General features: G+C 39.4%; 1 protein-coding gene across 3 annotated transcripts in view; it reads right to left on the bottom strand.

Moving 5' to 3' along the window:
* LOC121315449 (ankyrin repeat domain-containing protein 6-like) overlaps nt 1–22,671 on the bottom strand; it is a 40,059-nt gene that overhangs the window by 15,289 nt on the left and 2,099 nt on the right. Inside the window, exons 1-2 of one of the 3 annotated variants that reach the window (XM_041249553.1) lie at nt 14,979–15,364; nt 3,196–3,484 (exon numbers count right to left, since the gene is read on the bottom strand). In XM_041249553.1, the coding sequence (XP_041105487.1) occupies nt 3,196–3,318 (123 nt within the window). In that variant the 5' untranslated portion in view covers nt 3,319–3,484; nt 14,979–15,364. Of the gene's footprint in view, nt 1–3,195; nt 3,485–14,978; nt 15,365–22,671 lie in introns of those variants that run through there. The other 2 variants (XM_041249555.1, XM_041249554.1) reach the window with 2 other exon arrangements.

Genomic DNA, 22,671 nt, shown 5'->3' with positions numbered 1-22,671 from the left:
CACATTTCAGCAGAGCAAACAGGATTACAAACGTAACAGTTTAAAATGAAGAAGAAACATTTTAGTTATTAGTTTTTAAATCAGCTATTTAAAATCAATTCACTGCCTTAAGGCAGTGTACCAGGAAAAGCCTTTTCAAAGAGAGTTTCTTAGATTTAAAAACAGGAACAGACTCTGCTTGCCTGGCTGAAGGTCAAGGGCCTATAAAAGTCCATCACATTATATTACAATGATTTACTCCTCTCTGCTTTACTGTGCTTTTTTATGGATTCAAGGGTAAAATAAAAAAACTAGGTCAAGTAGACAAATGTTTCAGGCAGTGCTTTCATTTCTAATAAAGCTGTTTTATTACTGGAATTATGGTTTATAAGCTGTACCTTAGAATCTGTGAACCAAAGTTATTAATGAATTGACAAATGCTACCTTATGTTTCCCGTAGTATACCAGGAAAGCACGGTATATGTTATTTATTTATTGCATTTATATAGTGTTTTTTATACAAAATTGTCAAAGCACTGCACAGTACATAGCAGAAAAAAGACCCAACCACGATGCATTTGTATAGCATGTCACACACACAACTGCCACAGTCAGACCATTTCAATAACAGTACACACAATACAAAAGCAGCAATTTTAAAGTTACATTAAAACCCAAAGATAAGAAAGCCATTTTATAAAAGTGTGATTTTAGCCTTGACTTGACAACTGTAATGGTCCTAAGCATCCCTGACAAATGAAGGCAAAGCATTCCATAATTTAGGAGCTCTACAAGAAAAAGCCCTCGCTCCTCCCGTGCTGCTTTTGTTGACTCTAGGAATAACCAGCAGCCCCGCATCCTGTGATCTCAGAGAGAGGTTTGGAAGATACAGGGTCAGTAACTCCCGCAAATAACTAGGTGCTAATCCATTCAGGAATGTAAGTTAACAGCAAAATCTTAATCAATTCTATACTGCACAGGGAGCCAGTGCAAAGAGGCCAAAACAGGGGTAATATGTTCATTTTTCCTGGTTTTAGTCAGAATTTTAGCAGCAGTATTCTAAACAAGCTGCAAGCGGGATACCACACGTTTTGGAATAAAAAGTGCATTACAATAATCAATTCTAGATGAAACAGGCATGCATTAGTCTCTTGAAATCAGATACAGAAATAATTGGTCTAAGTTTGGTTATATTTCTCAAATGGTAAAAAGACACTTTAGTAACTTCTCTATTATGAGTTTCAAATGATAGATCAGGATCAAAGATGACCTCCAAACTCTTAATTTCTAGTTTAAGTTTTGATGAGAGACTGCAAGGGTCAAGCTCATGTAATCCCACATTTCCTTTTAGTTGGTTCTGTGATCCCACTAGCATAACCTTTGTTTTATCTAAATTCAACATTAGAAAGTTCTGTGACATCCCATGCGTGATGTCTGTAAGGCAAGTAGCTAATAACACCCTGGCAGAAATTCCTGGCTTTAGGGACAAATATAGCCGCAATATCAGGAGAGCAGGAAACAGTCCTGCTGAAAGTCGTATAAGAACACATTATAATGCAAAAACCCAAATCTAAATTTAAAGTAAAACTGACACTGCTGCTTTAGTTTGACAAGAGGTCAATAAATGTTACACCTGTGTACTCGGCTGACAGTACCTTCAAAACTTAACAGCAGAGTGAATGGCCGGGTCTAAAGCGCAGTGCTGAGAGGTGAATGGCTGGCACACCATCAGCCAGGAGAGTTACATTTCACTGAAGCTTGGAGGGGAGAGTCAGTCATATTTAAGGTGACTTGATTTAGAACAAGAGCCAGTGGTCTCCTGGCAACCAGAAAGAACCCATTTTGACTTATGTTTAAGGCTCTTTTGCGATTCCTGTCCTGTGTTAAATGGTTCTAAGCTCTCTTCTGTGTTCACCTCCCTGTGTTAAATGGTTCTGAGCTCTCTTTCTGTGTTCACCTCCCTGTGTTAAATGGTTCTGAGCTCTCTTTCTGTGTTCACCTCCCTGTGTTAAATGGTTCTGAGCTCTCTTTCTGTGTTCACCTCCCTGTGTTGAATGGTTCTGAGCTCCCTTTCTGTGTTCACCTCCCTGTGTTAAATGGTTCTGAGCTCCCTTTCTGTGTTCACCTCCCTGCAATGACTCCTGCGTAGACATGTCACTGACCCCTGTTCCAAGTTTCTGTCTTCCTCAGATCACATCAAAACCTTTTTAGTAACAGCTAACAGGGTTAAACATCTGCATGTGTGTAACAAACGACTCAGGCCTAAATCAAATCAGCCCACATAATGCAAGTCAGTTCAGCCGCCATGCACAGGAGGAGGCAGGAAAGAGGGATCATACTTAGACTGTCTTTAAGAAAGCATCAGGAACTGCTAAACAGCTGTCAACGAAACCTCAGAACTATAAATCAGGTGCTTCAAGAGCCACACTCACAAATCAGAGCTATAATGCGCTGTTGTAACCCATGTGCACATGTACTGGAACACCACATTCCTTCTCTTGTTTTTATTTGTTGTGAATATGTAATCAAACCACTGGGACTGAAAAAAATGTCAAAATAGCCACATTAGTGATTGTCTAATTCAACTGATGACTTTATTAGACTACACATGCATTCATTTAAAATAGTAAGAGAAAGGTCAAATGCACAAGAAATTGTTTACGATGCCTAATTAAACCACAAAGTGGTCTAACATTTTCACACATGAATGCCCATTGTTTCTATATCACTGATTACTGACCATAAATTCTCACATCCTGAGGTTTTCATGCAGGCATATACAGTATACTGTATATATACAGTACCGTGAAAAAGCATTTGCCCCCTGTCTGATTTTCTGCATTTTTGCATATTTTTGACACTGAATGTTATCAGATCTTCAACCAAAATCTAATATTAGATAAAAGGGACCCTGAGTGAACAAATAACACAACATTTTGATACTTATTTCATTTATGTATTACATAAAGTTATGCAACACCCAATGCCCCTGTGTGAAAAAGTAATCGCCCCCTTAGACTCAATAACTGGTTACGCCACCTTTAGCAGCAATAACTGCAACCAAGCACTTCCTGTAGTTATTGATCAGAAAACTCTATAAAAGTCACTCCCTGCACATGGCAGGGAATGTGATTTCTGTCTGTCTGTCTATCTATAAACATGTTTTAAAACTGGAATTCCCCTTTTCCCACACCGTTCTCTCATTTCTCCCGTTACCTTGGTTACTGCTACCTTGGCGCCCTTGTTAATAAGCTGCACCACATTGTCCGCCTGGCCTTTGTGCGCTGCTAGGAGGAGCCGTTCTGAAAGCGCAGTGACTGCCACTTCCTGCTGGCTCATGAATTAGAAGAGAAGGGGCGTCTCCAGGGCAACCAGTGGGCAAGTTCCGTCAGTCCAGGCCGAATGCAATCAACCCAGCTTTCATGTTCCACACAGGAGAGAGAGAGAGAGAGAGAGAGACCTCCTGAAGTCAGGTAGAGTCCCCTGCTTGTGACATCCTCTGTGCCTGCAACCAAAGGAACAACAATAGATTTAGAGGAACTGCAACAGCTTTAGAACTTTTTATCCTTTTTTTTTTTTTTGTAGTTTCTTTGATTACATGATGTTAAATAAAATATCACAATTATGTTTATATTATTATTATTATTATTATTATTATTATTATTATTATTGTCTCAATCCTAAAATTCTAAACTTTTGCCCTGAGCTGTATGTGTTGAAGTTGGTGTTGCTAATTTGGGAAAAGCTGATGCCAGTAGTTCATGACTGTATGAATGACTTTCTGTTCATCAGTCTATTACTGTTATTAAGGGTTAGTTAGATTCAAGGATGAATGGATCAGTATACTGAAAATAGTGCTTGGACACTAGAATTCGGAGCTGCATGAAATATCTGGGAGACAAACAAGGCTGTGTTCTTCAGCAAAATACTCCATTCACTCAGCTAGTCATTCTAACTTGTACTCACTACTTTAGTACATGTATACTGGTCCCATTTATCACAGGATCCCACAAATCATGGGCTATATTCACAAAAAAGGATTGAACTCAGAGGTTAGTTGAACACACACACTCAAAACTTCAGGACTGTTCTAATGCTTGTTAATGACCCTTTTGATTACTAACAATCAGTCAATTCGATCATTTTCAGCTGTAGAGGGTTAGAAGTTTGTTTTACATTTCCAAAGCACTCGTATCCAAGAAGAATATTTAACCTTCAAAAGTGGAAGATAATAAATCACAAAAAAATAAATGTGTTCTTTTGAAGGTTCAAAACTCATGGAAAAACATTCCTTAAAACAGTCATCAAAGTTATGTGAACTGGGCCCAATTGTTCCAGTGCGTAAAACCTGTTCTCCAGTATAACCATGATTCTTTGCTGTAGTTCAATGGGCTGCTGGGGTTTACAGCACAGGGCAAAGCTGTGGACAGAACCCAATAAACACACAATAAAACAGAACCACAGACAGCAGTCTGAAGAAATTCAACACGTAACAATTCTCTTCAAACCCTCGTCACAATACAAGAACAATGCAATCAAGCTTTATCGAAAGAACCGCAGAACCCAGCGGTGTATCAAGTATAAAGCCAGTATCTCGAAGCTTTATGAAGCAAATAGGAACATTTAGTGTGGAGCTACTATTTACACTATTGGAAATACCCACAACACAACATCGTCCACTGCTGGGATACTGAAGCTTGAAGGCTACCAGACATCTGGAATTCAGAGCAAACCGCATTACTCACAGAATATTGAACGTTTCTATCCAGGGTGGTGCGCGAGTGTGTGTGTGTGTACTTACATACTCCTGCCTCCACCATATCAACATTAGGAGAAGAGATTCCAGCAATAACAAAGTAACTAGGCCTACTATTCTAAAGAAAAACAGCAAATATGAATGGTATTTCTACAGTACCTCAAAAGGTTAGTTGTGAAAAAAAAAGGTTTGTGCCTAGAAAATTAGGTTACCACTTGAAAACAATGAAAATTATAAATCCAAAACAAAAAGGTTAAAAACACCAAAGTGATTAAACTACAGATTACACCTAAGAGATTAGTGAACAATACAGAACTGCACTGTACTCTGTCTAGTTGGGGTTATGGCCTGCTAATAAGTAATAAAAAACAGACCTGGAGATCCGTTAGGGAAACCCATTTTCTTGTGCAGAGATCGCAATGCAAAGTATCTCCTAAGAAACAGAATTTTTTTTTTTTTTTTTTTTTTTTTTTTTTAATCAGGGAGCGAGATCGGTCACATGGATCATACTTGAAGTAAATCAAAAGGTCTAATTTTTTCACAAAAGACTTTTAACAGAAGATGACATGCATCGCTTCTATAAAGAGAGTTGCTGGATAAGGGGTAGAGGAAAGCACAGCTGAATTCGAGCACTGGTCCGGTTGTTTCAGCTACACTCTCTGGATCTTAGCAACACAGACTGCCAAGCATGTGAAGAGGTTCCTCTGACTTACTGAATTGTGCCCGTTTGTAAAATGAATTGTGATAACATGGTGCTCATATCTGATATTCAGTATGATGGACTGCCAGCACTGAAGACTAATTGGTCCTTTCTATGTATCCACAGCAAGAACAGCACAAGCAATAGTGAAGCTTGATTCCCAAAACTGCCCTCATTACTGCTCCCCCAAATGAGATTCCTGCCCCTCTATCCATACTGCTGCGTGTTGCCCCAGTGACCCTGCACAGACTTACTGTACAATGCACACCATCTCACTGCGCGTCCGAACAAGATTCCTGCCCCTCTATCCATGCTACTGCGTGATGCTCCAGTGACCCTGCACAGAGTTACTGTACAATGCACACCATCTCACTGCACGTCCGAACGAGATTCCTGCCCCTCTATCCATGCTACTGCGTGATGCTCCAGTGACCCTGCACAGTTACGGTACAGTGCACACCATCTCACTGCACGTCTGAACGAGATTCCTGCCCCTCTATCCATGCTACTGCGTGATGCTCCAGTGACCCTGCACAGACTTACTGTACAATGCACACCATCTCACTGCGCGTCCGAACGAGATTCCTGCCCCTCTATCCATGATGCTGCGTGTTGTCCCAGTGACCCTGCACAGTTACGGTACAGTGCACACCATCTCACTGCACGTCTGAACGAGATTGTTCTGACACTATAAGTACAAGCAAATTAGGGGAAATATTTTACAAGTCTTGTCATGTTCAGAACGATCTAAAACTTTGTAAACAAACAGTCGAGTACGTGGCTCCTGCCTCGTGCCAGATCGAATTGATCTGGAAGTTAATGCTGGAACAATCATATCTCACAGACTTTAGTAGTGATATTTACATATGTACCCTTATCTCTGTCACTTGGAACTGGGGTGGCCAAACAGCTGTCAGTGTGCCAGTCTTTGCCTGCTGCTGCAGGTATGGATTTGCTAATTGCTGCACATAAAGGCTGCTTTTCCAAGACTGTTCCAAAGAGAACTGCTCTTTACAAACTGACAAACAGAAAACACAGAACACATTAAAAAGCTGTTATTTAACTAAAAGCTTTAGAAGGCTGGCAAGATAATGAGAGAAATAAAGATAATGGTTGCTGAAGTAAGATGAATCATGAATTGTATTTATTTATTTATTATTTACTCTATTGAAAAACGGTATGGCTTAACCAGGATATTCCTAGTCCGACTGACCTAATAAACATTTATTTTAACCTATATTTGGCTTACACTCACAAACCTTAGTGAAAGTACGAGAACACAAAAACAATCATCTTTGAGTGAAGTCAAGGCTTTGCAGATATACTGTACTGCACTGTTATAGGCATGCCTGTGGGTAAGGCTACTACAGTATGTTTACTGTTTTTACTACCTGTTTTAACAATGTTCTGAGACCACAAAGAGACCACCTCTTCAATAGCTTATCATCAAGCACTGCTGCAGAAGCACAGAAACCAATGCTTGAAGGCTAACCACTGAAACGTTCACAACTGCAGAGGATTTTGTGATAAGCAGATTAGTTTTGTTATTTGGCAACATCAATAACTTATGGTGCCAAAGCCACCATACGCCAGCTTCAAATGATAGATTCTTGTCAGACATTTAATCAAAATATGCAATTTCACTGCCTAAACAAGCCACAGTGTGCTAGATGCTAAACAGCCCAACACCAAAATACACCACAATATACAGTGTAACACATTGTAGATCATAGAGAGGATGATTCCACAGGAAGCCAGTGGGATTTCAAAAGGAATCACTAGTAGATTTTAAAAATCCACTGTAAACTACAATAATCAATTCTGGACAGTGCGAATAAGGGAACAGTTTTTTGGTTTTTTTTTTTTTTTCTCAGATGAAAAATCAACTATCCTGGTGAATGAAGGCATACTAGCATCAGCTAAGAACTCTTTTCCAGCTGTGAAGGCAGTAACCAGAAACCAATTCCCCGGTTCTGCTGTCCTGTCAATGGACCTCGACTATTATCTGACGAGCATACCTGCCACACACAAGGAGGGTACCCTAGTAAGTCAGCAGCCGCAGAAGGCACCTTGTTTGGCTGCCTTGATGAGAGGTTAGAGGTTATACTACGCCTGGGTAAGACACTGCTGGCAATCTGGTACCCCAGTCGTCATCAGAGTTGGGGGTAACGCGTTAGTAACGTAACGCGATACTGTAATAATAATATTACATTTCTTAATAACGAGTTAATATAATGTGTTAGAGTTTTAATTTGAGTAATAATATTACAGTTACTTTCCGTAAATAATAAACAAGTGTTTTCTCGCTATATCTAAATGATGTGGTGTTTAATCGGAAGCAAGCAGCAGTAAATTCAACAAGACTTATTTACTTATGTGCGCCATATCAAAATCACTATACAGGTACACACAGCATGTAATGTCTATGCAGCGGCACCACTTGGACTGTTTGATAATTAAAAGAACGTAGAGAAAATAACCCCATGCCTTGTAATATACTGCAATTGATGCGATACAACAAAGATTACTTGGATTTTAAAACTAAACGTTGAACCTACGATTAAAGAACTCAAATTGCATACACAGTAAAAATGAGGACAGATTCAAATTATTTTTTTTTTGTGTCAGCTTCAACAACATTACTGGGGAGTTGATTCCAGACCCTCACAATTCTCTGTGTAAAAAAGTGTCTCCTATTTTCTGTTCTGAATGCTCCTTTGTCTAAACTCCATTTGTGACCCCTGGTCCTTGTTTCTTTTTTCAGGCTGAAAAAGTCCCTTGGGTCGACACTGTCAATACCTTTTAGAATTTTGAATGCTTGAATTAGGTCGCCACGTAGTCTTCTTTGTTCAAGACTGAACAGATTCAATTCTTTTAGCCTGTCTGCATATGACTTTTAAGCCCGGAATAATTCTGGTCGCTCTTCTTTGCACTCTTTCTAGCAATATCTTTTTTATAGCGAGGTGACCAGAACTGCATACAATATTCAAGATGAGGTCTTACTAGTGCATTGTACAGTTTTAACATTACTTCCCTTGATTTAAATTCAACACTTTTCACAATGTATCCAAGCATCTTGTTAGCCTTTTTTATAGCTTCCCCACACTGTCTAGATGAAGACATTTCTGAGTCAGCAAAAACTCCTAGGTCTTTTTCATAGATTCCTTCTCCAATTTCAGTATCTCCCATATGATATCTATAATATACATTTTTATTTCCTGCGTGCAGTACCTTACACTTTTCTCTATTAAATGTCATTTGCCATGTGTCTGCCCAGTTCTGAATCTTGTCTAGATCATTTTGAATGACCTTTGCTGCTGCAACAGTGTTTGCCACTCCTCCTACTTTAGTGTCGTCTGCAAATTTAACAAGTTTGCTTACTATACCAGAATCTAAATCATTAATGTAGATTAGGAATAGCAGAGGACCTAATACTGATCCCTGTGGTACACCGCTGGTTACCACACTCCATTCTGAGGTTTTTCCTCTAATCAGTACTTTCTGTTTTCTACATGTTAACCACTCCCTAATCCATGTACATGCATTTCCTTGAATCCCAACTGCGTTCAGTTTGAGAATTAATCTTTTGTGCGGGACTTTGTCAAAAGCTTTCTGGAAATCTAAATAAACCATGTCATATGCTTTGCAATTATCCATTATCGATGTTGCATCCTCAAAAAAATCAAGCAAGTTAGTTAGACACGATCTCCCTTTCCTAAAACCATGTTGACTGTCTCCCAGGACCCTGTTACCATATAGGTAATTTTCCATTTTGGATCTTATTATAGTTTCCATAAGTTTGCATATAATAGAAGTCAGGCTTACTGGTCTGTAGTTACCTGGTTCAGTTTTGTTTCCCTTTTTGTGGATCGGTATTACGTTTGCAATTTTCCAGTCTGTCGGTACCACCCCTGTGTCAAGAGACTGCTGCATGATCTTGGTTAGCGGTTTGTAAATTACTTCTTTCATTTCTTTGAGTACTACTGGGAGGATCTCATCCGGCCCAGGGGATTTGTTTATTTTCATGCTATCTGGTGTCAGGAATAGTGAGCAGCTGCTCAGTATTAATGATTTCAGTGGGAGAAGGTGATATACTATTAGAAACTATAAAGAAACTTTAATATATAAATTTTTAAAACTATTAATAAAATAAATAAATTGATGATGTACTTATTTATTTATTTAATTTGTTAAATGCTATTATTGTATTGTCGTGCTGCCTCAAGCTAATTAATCACCAGAATCAATTAAGCAAAGGTTTAGGGCTCAGTTCACATGTTGATTTCCTTCAGTTTAAAGGCAACTTCAAAATGCTGTTCTGTCTGGCAGTGTTCCGGAATTATGGGGCCAGGTGGCAACCCTAGTAACGACCCCGACCCCATTCCTAGCATCAGCGATCATCTCAAAAACTGTTCATTGGTTGTTGGAAGCACCTGCACATGATGTACCACTTGTCCTGATGGAACAAGATATCCCTGAGCATTCTGAAGGAGGGAGCTGAGTGTTCTTACTGAATGTCACTTGGTTGTTTCCATCTGCCACTGGACTGAGATGAATATGATTTGATATGGATTTTGTTTGTTTCCATTGGCAGCAGATCAATATGAGTGCGAGGTGACCTGGGGCTCCTGACAGCAGGAGTTGAAATCCAGAGAATCCAGAATGGAGAAACTCATGATCATCAAATGCGAATGGAGAATGGAGGCTGGAAGCTGGTGAATTAATGTATAAATGGCAATTATACAAAACATTATACAAAGAGGTGACCTTTATGAAACTTCTGGAGTGCAGATGGAGCCGGTGGCAGAGCCAGTTGGAATAAGATTCAGAGTTTTAAAACTGGTTTCATGGTTGAAATGGAAACATGGCATAAGATATACGAACACATGGATAACTTCTTTGTGACGGTATCTACTTCCATGGCAGTTGCAGCAGCAGCATGAATAGAGGGATCGCCGAGTATAAACTGATGATAAGCCTTTCAATAAAGTCACTGTGAAAACCGGCCTAAAGAAATACATGAATTCAGAAAGATTCACAAAGAGTTTCACTGTAATAAACAGAAAGACTAATGATAATATTGACAAAAACTGTTTTAAAACGTCATTGGTTTCTTTAACTGTCGAGGACAAATTTTGTGAAAACCAAACTTGATTTAATTTATAAACACAGATTTTAAAAGCAGTCTTTTTAATGAGTCATGAAAGCTTTTTGAATAAGGCTCATTACTTTAAAAGACATTTTAGTCTATGATCTAAAAGGGGGCATTAACAGTAGGATTGCGTGGCACACTAACAACGACTGGTTAACCTGTCCTGTTCTCACAGAATCAGTTGGTTCAGTTAGTGAACAGCATGTTGAAACAGAACAATGAAGAGCCAGTTCTACTGTTCCACCGCCTGCTGCTTCTTCCGCTCTGGTTTTGAGGCGTGCTCCTCAAGAGCATGCTGGGGGACAGTGTGTTTCTGCAAGGGGAAGAGCTCAAGCACGCAACTGTCAGGACACTGACCGAGGCACAGGTCACTCGTGCAGGATGCGATTACTCACTCTGTGTATTAGCGTTACTAATTGGATGAGATGATTATACATTCAGTGCCAAGATATTTCTTAAGGAAGGTGGGGTAAAATAGCCAACAAAATAGTCCCCCCCACCACAAAGGTAAAATAGTGTGATTATTGAGAGAGAACAAAAAGAGGCTTGATTTGAATGAATTCTTGCTCTTAATTTAAAAATAAATAAATACAAATCGCAGTTCATCTTTATCAGATGTTCTAAATGTAAAAGTTGCAATGTGACTCTTTCTATCTTCTCAGAACCAAGTGCCTCATTCTGCACTCCAGCACAACACTGCTTTGTTCTTTATTCCTGTCAGCAGATAGCAACAACAAGACTATGTGCAGATTGGATAAAATGGGTTAGAAACTAGAAATGACTGAGAGATCTTCATACCAAGACCTTTTTCCTCTCTGTGTGGGAGCAAGGTGGCTGGTACTGTGCATGCATTAATCACATTTCCAATTGTCAAAGTCGTGATCCATACACAGCCAAAGCAGAGGACAAAGCTCAACGTATGCAGATTGAAGAGAATCTACCCTTATGGCAAAGTATAGTTTGTGACACTTATAAATACATAAAACAGAAATGTAGTAAAGAACACTAAAAGTAATGGTAAGTATAAAAAAAAAAATCTAAAGTTTTACACAGAATATTGGCAAACCTTGACTCACAAATAGCTAGCTGCGTGCAAAGAATAAATACACATGTTAATGTAAATTGCACTGCTTTGGCAACACTGATAAAAAGCTTCACAATCTTTGGGAATGTGCCTTTTCTGGTTTGTTGGTCCTGAAGCAATCAGCAACAAAGACCTCACCAGAATAAACTTGTACCACAATCAAGGGGACTGTTCCTTCATCATTGAGTCCTTCCACACACTGCTCTCCATACAACTGCCCAATGCACTTCTTAATCCTTTCATAGGGTTGCTTTTACACTAGTCCGAAATGTCAGTTGCTTGTGTTGCAAGCCTCAGTGAATTAGCTGGTCTTTTTGTATAAAAGAAGGCATAAATATTTATGTGGAACACCCTTGAATTAATTTGTTTTCCTGGAAAGTAATTGAGCTGGGCTTCAAATGGGACACCAAAACCCCAACATAACATGCACTCACAATTTGGTAGATGGAAAGCTGAAGCACACACACACACCCTGATTGGGGTTCAATATCTCAACTATTTTTGTCTTATTCCCTGAATTAAATACAGTTTTTTTTTCTTTGTTACTATGTACAGTGCCCTGTTTATTACACTTTACAGGACGTGTCTGAAACCAACTTATGGGTCAGGAAAAATAAATGAAAAAACAAAAACAGATCCTCTAGTTCCACTAGAGTATTAAAGTGCCCCAGTGCGGGCTGAGGAGACCCCCTTAGTAAAAGCACGACAAAGTGTAATAAAGCATAGTGAAAGCACAGACAAGCACAGAGAAGCATTGTAAATTATAGCAAGGTTTGGTAAAGCATATTAAATGAACATGTCAAACCGGGGTAAACTATGATAAATGCACAGTAGAGTAAGTAAAACTGCTAAAATACAGTGTAAAGATAATGTGATAAACATTTATGAGGGGTCTTAACCAATGCTAGTTACTCAGGCCGACAGTTTCAATACAATTTCAAAAGATATTTTGTCTAATGTTTTTATCTCTAGATTATATTGTCTAATGGATAACCTAATTTAGACATAATTTTATAGTAAATAATCTTTGAATAGGCTGGGCCCTTGTATTTCAGCAGTGAGAGGGGTTTTCATTGCTTATGCTTCCTTAGCAGCCTAATTAACAGGAATGCTGCTTTCTTGGCTGCGTCCAAACTGGGAGCATTTATTTTAAAAATAAATAAATAAATAAATAAATAAATAAATTGAGGAATCCGGACCGGGCCCCTGCCTGAGCCACCACGTGTGAAGCTGTAGTGGAATAATGAATGCAAACTGGCAGATGGCAGGAGATAATCCAGTTAGACTGAGCACGACTGCTTTGGTCTGTCCCCTTGGAAAGAGGCTGAGAATGCAACGCTATGTGTTTGTGAAAACACTGCGCTTCAAAACTTAGTGGCAGCAAAGGAGGTTGATCATTCAACATGCTACATATCATTTTGAAGAGTTCATTGTTTTATAGCAACAAAAGATGTTTTAGTGCTCCTTGCAATCAGGAGGGCAATAAAACAGCAGGTCTGAGAGTCCCTTGAAGCCGTGACGGCAGTATGTACAAAATGGCATTGTTTAGAGCTGCTTTAGTTTAGCTACAATACTATACTAAAACCAATACAAATGCAAAAAAGTTCAACGTAAGAGCTGTTGAAGTTTTCCCCTCCACTCCAGGTTTTGCTGCTAAACGATAATGGGTAATACTGACAGGGTTTGTTTTTGTTATTTTTGCTTTTATTGACAGTTTTGTTTTCTTTTCTGTTGAAAAAGTAAGCCAGAAGTTTTCATGCTAAATTCTGAAGCGATATTTTGAGAACATACAGCCCAGCTGTAAATGTAAACCAGCAAACTGAAGCAGCAGTCTCCTTGCAATGCTGCTGTGCACAGTGCATCACAGCGGGAATGGCAGTGAAGCCGCACGCTCGGCTCTGATGCCTCCTTCAATGCACTTAGTATTGACACACTGCACATTACACACTCTAACCGGGTTCTTTCTTTTTTTCTCTCAAAAGCCTAAACAGTCATTCGATAGAGGAATACATTAATGTGTACACTAACAACAACACAGAAAGTGTGCTTAGTTGATCAGATTCTTCATGATATATTTAATAAGCAGCTTTGAGTCTGTAATAAATCTATTAAGGATGACCACTTCTCATAATGCACCTGGTATCTGCTATGAGTCACTCCTCCCCAACTTAAGAATGTGTTCCCACGGGAATTCCAGAAATTCTTGTGAGCTGTAGGCTTAGACATGCATGTACACACAGAAGACAGAGTGACTTTCGACAATACATGTGTGCTATACTGGAGCACAAGCAGTATAGATAGATGAGCATTGTAAACAACACCATTATGATGCTACACACTGGACCCCCTTTAAGGAAGATTCAGTTCAAATTGATATCTGTTATCGGTATTATTTATGCCATTATCAGCATAAATGACTGGACACCTATAAACCATAGAACCAAAAACAGCAAGTGCTTTCACTCAGGCTGTTCAAATGAGTCATTCTACAGTTAAGTGCGAATCTGTGATCAAACAGAATTTTCATTCATTACAGGAAAGAGGATTCCTTTTCTTTGAGCTGGAGTTTTTACTGCCCTTAAGGTAATTACACTTTCTTAGTAATCAAGTCTGATAATGACTATTTACAATCATATGGATGCGAAATCTGCCAAAATATCTACAGTAGCACCACACAATAAAAAAAGCTTACAGTTGTTTTTTACTTGAACAGACAGTATTTTGTACTGTAATGTACAAAATGAGCAACAACAATGCAGGTTGTGCATCCCAGTATCCAAATCTTCATTCATTTGATGAAGGCTTTTCAATGAAGTACTATCCCCTAGATTGCTGTACAGTCCTTTACCTGCATACTCAACATACAGACCTACGTCTCAATGCTACTGAAGGGTAATGTACACAAGTAAGAACAGCAATGAAGGCAGCACGATGAAGTCAATCCAAACACTGACGTTTCCCCCAGGTGGAAAACATTTGCATAACCTTACAAGCAGAACTGTGTTGTCATTTTCTTATCGATGGCTTTCTTTGGTTTTCAGATCCACAGCATGAATGAATGCAATAAAGCACACTGGATTCAATGAGGGCTGTTTCTCCAGAGACAAACTCATACACACACTACAGCACTTATCTGTCCCCTGGAACTAACCTTACAGTTCCGCTGCAAACTACCATATAATGACAACTGGTTGAAGGATAGATCCCTGTGAAACCAAGTATACTCTGCAACACTCGTCACATTAAATTCAACACAGAGCACACACACCCCAGCAGAGAGAAAGTATTCCAGTCCTATTGTACTTACAAAAAAAGGATCCACAAAGTTTCGTGGTGGAGACTATATCCTTGGAGCCTGTAGTACAGCAGGAAGACTGAACAACTGTGTGTCTGAGAGCTCAGTGTAAAGTGAGTGGCAAACGTACAGAGAGAGCGAGAGAGAGAGAGCTGGAGTAAACAGCCACTGAACACTCTCACACAGAGAAACAGGTGCTCCAATTTACATTACAATAGCTGCATCACCAGGGGCTGTCAGGATAATGAATGACCAAGAAGCAGCTCCCTGCACCAAGTCTGTCCTGTCTCTGTCTCCTCTATCAATCCTTTCCTGTCTCTCTGTCTCATCTACCAAGCCTGTCCTGTGTCTCTGTCTCTATCAATCCTTTCCTGTCTCTCTGTCTTCTCTATCAAGACTGTCCTGTGTCTCTGTCTCCTCTATCAAGCCTGTCCTGTGTCTCTGTCTCCTCTATCACGTTCTGTTGATATGAAATAGAAAGAGGGAGGTTAAAACAGAAAACAGCTCTTGGCAAAGCTTCTTAGGAATGTTTACGCTGTTTAGCGCGTGACTGAGGAATTCCTTACTGTCAGCTACTGCCTGACACAGCCTACTCTGAATGCTAATTAACCTTTTTCTTGTTTATACATACCTTCAAAGTTTACAGAACGGCATATTTTGAGTAAATAAGTGCTGTGTTTTGTTTATGACTACTAATTTCCCAAAGCAAATCAGACATAGTTTACCGACTAGTGTATGAATGGCCTGGGTTGTCATTCCAGAGATTTCAGTTTTCCACCGACAACTACAAAAACACTCAATAGCAGACATTTTTAGAGATACTAAAAGCAGCTGCGTGAAAAGTAATGACAAACATTTCTACTGTTAGTGCTCTTCACTAATGATGAACACATTGAGATTTGCATGCAGTCGCAATACCTGTCATTGAAGTTTACAAAATTTCCTTTAGTATTAAAAAAAGGTTTCAATATTATCAGCAGACTTCCTTGATTCATTTAATTATTTGTTGCTTTTGAAATCTGAAAATACTATCCTCTTTTCTGAAGTACCATATGCACAATTGCAGTTTGGAATAATAACTGGAATACAATACAAACAGTTTAGGATTAGGGTTTGGGTTAGGATTACCAACAGAAATGAGAGCAAGAAGCCTTGTGAGTTTTCCTAGTATGTGTTTTAAATAAATACATTCTGCTAAGCAACTATACAAACTAACATCAGAAATGTTATGTGGCTTAGTGTTTTGTTTCCATTTTAAAAGCCACATGTCATATTAAGAAACCATAGTCACCCTTGTTATTACTGTTTATATGCTTGTCTTTAACACAGAAAACAATTGTGACTAAAACAGTCCTAAACATTATTGTTGTTATTATTATTATTATTATTATTATTATTATTATTATTATTGTTATTATTGTTATTATTATTGTTATTATTAACATTAGTGGTAGTAATCTCAGCAGGCACAGTAGTTACCTGCTGTTTAATGTGTTAAATGGAGTCTGAGCTCAGAACTCTATTTATGAGCCAGGTCTTTACAACAAGATACACCGTCTTCCCTCTGCACGGTTGAGAAACAGGTCTTGACCAGAAACTTATCAGCTATTAACAAAGGAAACACGTCACTTGGTAGGCCTGTAAGTCCCATGTCCATTGATGTATTGGCATTCTGAAGGCCAGGTTACTGTGCATGTAGTGTAATGTATTTAGACAATGCCTCTTCCATTTCCTTGTTTACCTTTTACTGAACAACATATTACCAGTGTTTAATTATTAACTGTGGGAGCTTTGTGGAAAAAAAGAGATGTGTTCTGCAGTACATGAATATGTATGATCTAATAACATATGAAAGTCCATTATTCCCAGCCATTCTAATCAGTCTGGCTGTGTCCCTTATCTCTGGCACATAACGCATCACACACCGACATCCTCCCAATGCAGGATTACATCAGAACCCTACAGGGATTTAAGCCTGTCTTTATGTCATTACATCACAATGCACATCTGCTCCAGCCCTTTCCCAATCAGATTACACATTTCCTGTAAATGAGGAAAAAATACCAGCAGAAAACACAGTCAGGTGATGTGTTCAATAGCTGATATGAAATGTCCAAAATATACACTAAAAATGAAAACAAGCTGTCAATTACAGAATTTAGGAGATACTGTAGTGCAGTAGCTGTTCCCAGCCAAAGGCTTGGATGATCCCCATCACCAAATAAAAGAGACTTGTTTAAATGCAATGGGGTGCCATTGAAACCTGTAGTGAAAAGTGTTACTTTCACTCAGCCCCAGCCAGTGTCACAGAACACACAATAAACAGCAGACAGTTTGGAAGGTAGCCCCAAATGTTGAACTGGTACATTGCCTAGTTATGGACGCTATTGGACACCAAAGCCATGTTTCCTATTAAAAGGCTTCCTCTGATGTTTGTCGGTAACAACTCTATTATACTTCGCAAACCGAATCTGTTGAGAAAGCAACATTAGAACTAGACTGTCAAAAAAGAAAGCCCCTCTAGAGCAAGGAACACGTTGCATGAACTACCGTTTATCTAATCTCCTCTGCCAGTAAAAGAAGCGTCCTTTCCCAAAAGGCACAGTACAATGATTGTAAACTCAAAGAAAGTAACAATAATTCACTAAATTAGGATTAATAAGGTCTTAGATAGTGGTAGTTTGAGGACTGCTCAAAGACTGTTCAAAGCAGCTAAGATTGCGAAAGAGGTAGGGTTGCCATTTATGAGGTAGGAAAAAACGGGACATCCAAATGGAAAGGGGGTTGTTAAGTTTAAAAATTCTAGAAGTCATATATTTATCCAACAGGTAACATTCATATTATTACTTTTATAGGCCTGACAACCAATTCATAGTGTGCATCCATTTGTAATATTGTGTCTTTCTCTAACCTGTGCTTAGAGTATAGAACTGGCATAGTGGTGTTGCTGTAGTGATCAACATGGATGTGGAAGCCTAAGATTAAAAAAAATGATCTTTTAGTGTTCCGGGAAGACATATTGAAATCCCGGGGCACCTTCTTCAAAACTGGGGCGATCCAGGGAAAACAGGCCAGATGGCAGCTTGGCAGCTCTAGATACAGTACTGGTAAACGTCTGCCTCTCCAGCTGTCAAGGCCAGTTGGCAACCATATACCATGGTGCGACAAGGAATAATTAATTTTAGATTCATTGCAACACATTGCATTATAACACCAGCTGGGACTCTAGAGGCCCACCTAGTAAAAGCACTGCCACCCTGAGGATAGTGGAAGTCATGCCAAACCTGTGCAAATCCTGCTTGGGCCATGCTGACAGTGTTGGCTGCCCTAGTCTCTGCGCTCCCAAAAGGAGGGAAAACCGCCTGTGGAGAGTTAAACTAATTTCCCTAACTGGACAGGCACCCAACGAGAACAGAGAAAGTGTCCCGGTTGGGACCTCTCGTCCAGGGTTCAGCCACTTTGTAAGAGTCAATGATTACACTAGGTGGTTGAAAAGAGGACACTGCCTTGAGAGCAGGAACAAAAGCAGCTCGATGATCATCAGTCATCCTGATTGGTACTATAGGTGGGCTGCAGTGCCGAGGCATTTGAAATGGGCATTTCAAAACCGTGCATTTTTTTCTTACAAAACAGAAAACACAGTAAAAACTATTTTAATAATATTTTTGATTTGGAAATGTAATAATAAAGCATGTTCAGTAACCTATTGGGTTTGAAAGAGAAAAGCTAGAATTTAATTCATGATTCACTGTGTGTTGGTTGCGTAATGTAGTTTAGGGTTAGGGTTCTGATTAGAGAAAATAAAAAGAACTATGAAACTTGTAAGTTTAGGTTTTTTTATAATGAAACACTTTTAGTGCTGATTGGGGTAAATTATTTAAATCTGTTGTGAAAACATATTCATGAATAGAATTAAAAGGCTAGAATTTTGTGAAACTGCCCTAGTATAACTAATTAAACAATGCCAGTGTCCACTACTTACTGTGAAGCATTTCAACAGTGAAATCAGTTCCTTCACAGAAGATGGGGTGGAACTCTACAGTAAAGTCTGCATGCGGGTCCAGTGCATGGGATACAGTTAAATACCACGACGACTGCTTACTTTAGGATTTCAAATGATGGCCTTTGGGTTTTAGGCAGCGAACAGATGATAACAAGTTTTCCTTTAAAAAGAAAGGAAGAATCTGAGGAAACTGTGAGACTTAAAAGCAGGGTCATCTAAGTGGGTTAAGCTTTGTGAAAAATGCCCAGAGTCCAAATCTGGACCAATAGACAGCAGTAAAAGCGTTCCTTTAACCCTTAAGCTTATGGGTCATTCCTTGTCAACTCATCCAGAGCTTCCCAATGCCAGATTTTGACTTTGCTTATACAATGTGTAGTGGATGATAGGAAGATACAGGTCAGGTATGACACCAGGCCAAATACTGAAGATCAATCATGAAGATTTGCTGAGATACATCCCCTTTGGGTGGGTGGAGGGGGGTAGTGATACTAGATAGCCAGGGAGGTATTCTGTAGAATTCATGCAAAATACGTACCACTGCTTCAGTATTTCTATGTTGCTGGGGGCCTTAAAATTGAAAAATTGTCCAATTGCCAAATTCCTGAGTGATTTTTAAGTTCATGTTCCTTCTAAAGTAGAAGAGATATCACTTTCAAATTGCTTAGATGTGCTCATTATTTAAATGACTTTCTGTATGCTACGGTCTACCTATTTTACTGTCTGATTTAATTACCCCACAAAAAGGGCTGAAACCCCTTGTGGAACACGAGTTAACAAACTGACCTATGGTGGTACTTACTTTGCTATTCTACAGAAGACCTACCTGGCTATCTGTACAGAAGCATTCTTAAGGCTACTGAAATTCAAAATATTTTTAGATCCTCAAAATCACTCCAAAATGAGACGTGTTTTCACCACCCCCCAATAAAAAGGGGGGTGTATCTCAGCAAATCTTCATCACTGAGCTTCAACATTTGGCCTGGTTTCAAACCTAACCTAAAACTTAGACTGAGGTCAGATGGTAGAAGATGAGAGGCAGCTGTTTAAAAAGTGTTACAAAGTTCCCAAGCATAGAATTAAATGAAGGGCTTGAATGGGAGAAGATGAGAGGCAGCTGTTTAAAAAGTGTTACAAAGTTCCCAAGCATAGAATTAAATGAAGGGCTTGAATGGGATCCTGTCCATCACAGTTTCATAGTGAAGGAGAGTGTAGAAAAATAAACTGAGAGATGCACCCCACCTGGATCAAGTGTAGCAAAAGCTAAGGCCATGCCTGCCTTTATACAGTTTATTTATAACCTATTGTATTTGGTACAATTCTACCTGCCCAGGTTTCTAGGACTGACGTTTTGTTAGGTTGTGTGGCTGCAGAGTTCCAGACACAGCACCTCCCAGTTTTGCTACAATATCAGCACGTTCTAAATAAAGAAAGTCTATGTTCCCAACTGACAACTCCATAGCAGTTTAACCATCAAAAACAAATAAAGAATTTGGAGGGACAGTCGCTAGCAATGCTTCAACCACAAGGGACTCCGTCTTTGAGGTTTCATTGCTTTTCATTTACAGTATTTCTGGTAACCTATCTTGCACTCAAAAAGGCAGTGAAGTTGGAATAAGTTCAAACAGGATAGTGATTTGGGTTCTCCAGGCAACGCTGACAGAGCAGAGCGGCAGCAGTTGGCAGATATCAGGTTTCCTTACTGGAAATATCACAATAGATCAGTGAGAAGACAATACTGAAGCCTTGGGTAATAAAGAAAGTATTCTGCTTTGGAACTTTAATATTTTTTATGAAACAGAGAGCTGATGTGTGGGATTTGATACTGCTTTGAGGAATAAAGAACATCTTCAAACCTGAATCCTAACACTCCTGCCTCACCCCTGCATACTGAGCTGCATCATTCAAAACAAAAGACTGAGGCTGGAGGGGGAAAAGCAGTTATTATTATCATTTCAGCTGAAATGCCATCCGATCAGGCCTATCCTGCATGCTATCAAGTGACTTCACGAACACTCAAGTGCTATTCCATATAAAGGGAATGACTAAGGGAGGGAGGAGCATGTGGATCTCAAGGAAACTGCTTACTCTAAGTGTAGCATGGTAGGGTTTACGAAGGAGCTGCGGTGCAGATAATGTTACAGGGATATGGTAAATTACAGCTTTATGTATCTTTAAAGTATACTTGGGAGGGGGGGGGGCAGCTGCACATGCTATTGGATACACACACACCCAAAAACAGGAATCAGAAGGGCCTGGAAAAGGTGTTGAATGTGACCTCAGCATGAGCATATGGGTGTGGTATTCCTACTCACCACAAGAGGTAAAAAGGAAAAATCTAACTTCCTTTATGGCACTATGAACAAGATTTTCAAAGCATTTACTCTTGTCTTTAATATTGAAGGCTAGGAAAAGGTGCTAGTACAAGTAGTTATTTTCAGGAACAGGAAAAGGGAAAACTGGCAGTGATGCATTGCTAAACTGATTCTATTTGTTTATTCATTTATTTCACTGGCAAAGTTAAGAAAGACTATCTGTCAGTGCTTTCCAGTGCTCTGAGAATCGGTTATTTCTGGTTTTGCCAAGGGGTAAATTTCAGAATACAGGTACCCTGTTGCCATACTTCATTTTCACTTCTGTGTAACTGAGTTGTATCATCTCAATGAAAAACTGGGACTTCTTCAATTCACTAACTCCAGCACCTGAACGCATTAAAATAAAAGTATACAACAACACAAACATCATTTAAAAAATAAACATTGGGTGTTTTTATTGCACTTCATAAAAACTCATTGTTTTCTTTCTATTATCACTTGATCAAAACATTTAAAATGTACAAAAAAAACAGATTAGAAAAAATGTATTTGCAGCTATAGTTCAAATACAACAAAACAATGACCTGTGAAACAGGCTGAGGTAGTTTCAATGGATTGAAATGAAATCTGCCCCTTTGCAGCCTGAATGGATTTCACATCTAGAGCACAGAACAGGGTGGGTGCCTCATCTCTGGTAAACACTATCTGATATCAGTGAAATGAATGCAGATCATGTGTGATTCAGTACTGCTTCCTCCAGCTCATGAATATGGAGAGGTCTGTCATTCAACCCCTGAGGAACTCCTCAGTCTCACCTGCTCGTTTCAGGGCATCGAGCCAATGGGAGTTCTAGACAGACAACACAAAACTTGACGTCCCAATTCAACTGAGGGAAAAATTTTGGGCAAATAATGATCCCACACATGCTCTGTTATACAGTTAAAGGGCTGCCTGATTTTACATACACTGCTTTTCACTGAGAGTTAAAAAGGACTAGAGAGCTTGCCACATGTGATTGTTTGAACCCGACAATGAGACAAAGCAATGACTGAGGCAGCAGTATGGTGCATATCTTCAACCCTGCAGGGAAGGAGTCCTGCATGAACAGTGCTGCAGAACGAGAGGTACTAGGGAGAGGACGTTTACAGTGTAGATTAAAGGCTCAGAGAGCTGGTTTCTCCTACACAAACCCTCAGGTTCTCACGGTTCTCACTGTCTCAGGAGTCAAGTGCAATTAGTGTGTCAAGCAGAAGCCTAATGCAGCATCAGGGCTTCAAACGTGTTTCACCACTGCCAATGTAGAATTACTATTGAAATGACCCGGTGACCTCACACTAGTAAACCCTTGCTGCAGAACCTGTGTGTCATCATACTGATCGTGTTTCAAATC

The sequence above is a fragment of the Polyodon spathula genome, chromosome 5, assembly GCF_017654505.1.
Source record: "Polyodon spathula isolate WHYD16114869_AA chromosome 5, ASM1765450v1, whole genome shotgun sequence".
NCBI lineage: Eukaryota > Metazoa > Chordata > Actinopteri > Acipenseriformes > Polyodontidae > Polyodon > Polyodon spathula.
Note: the sequence above shows the minus strand (reverse complement) of the source record. Positions and strands in the feature narration are given on the sequence as shown.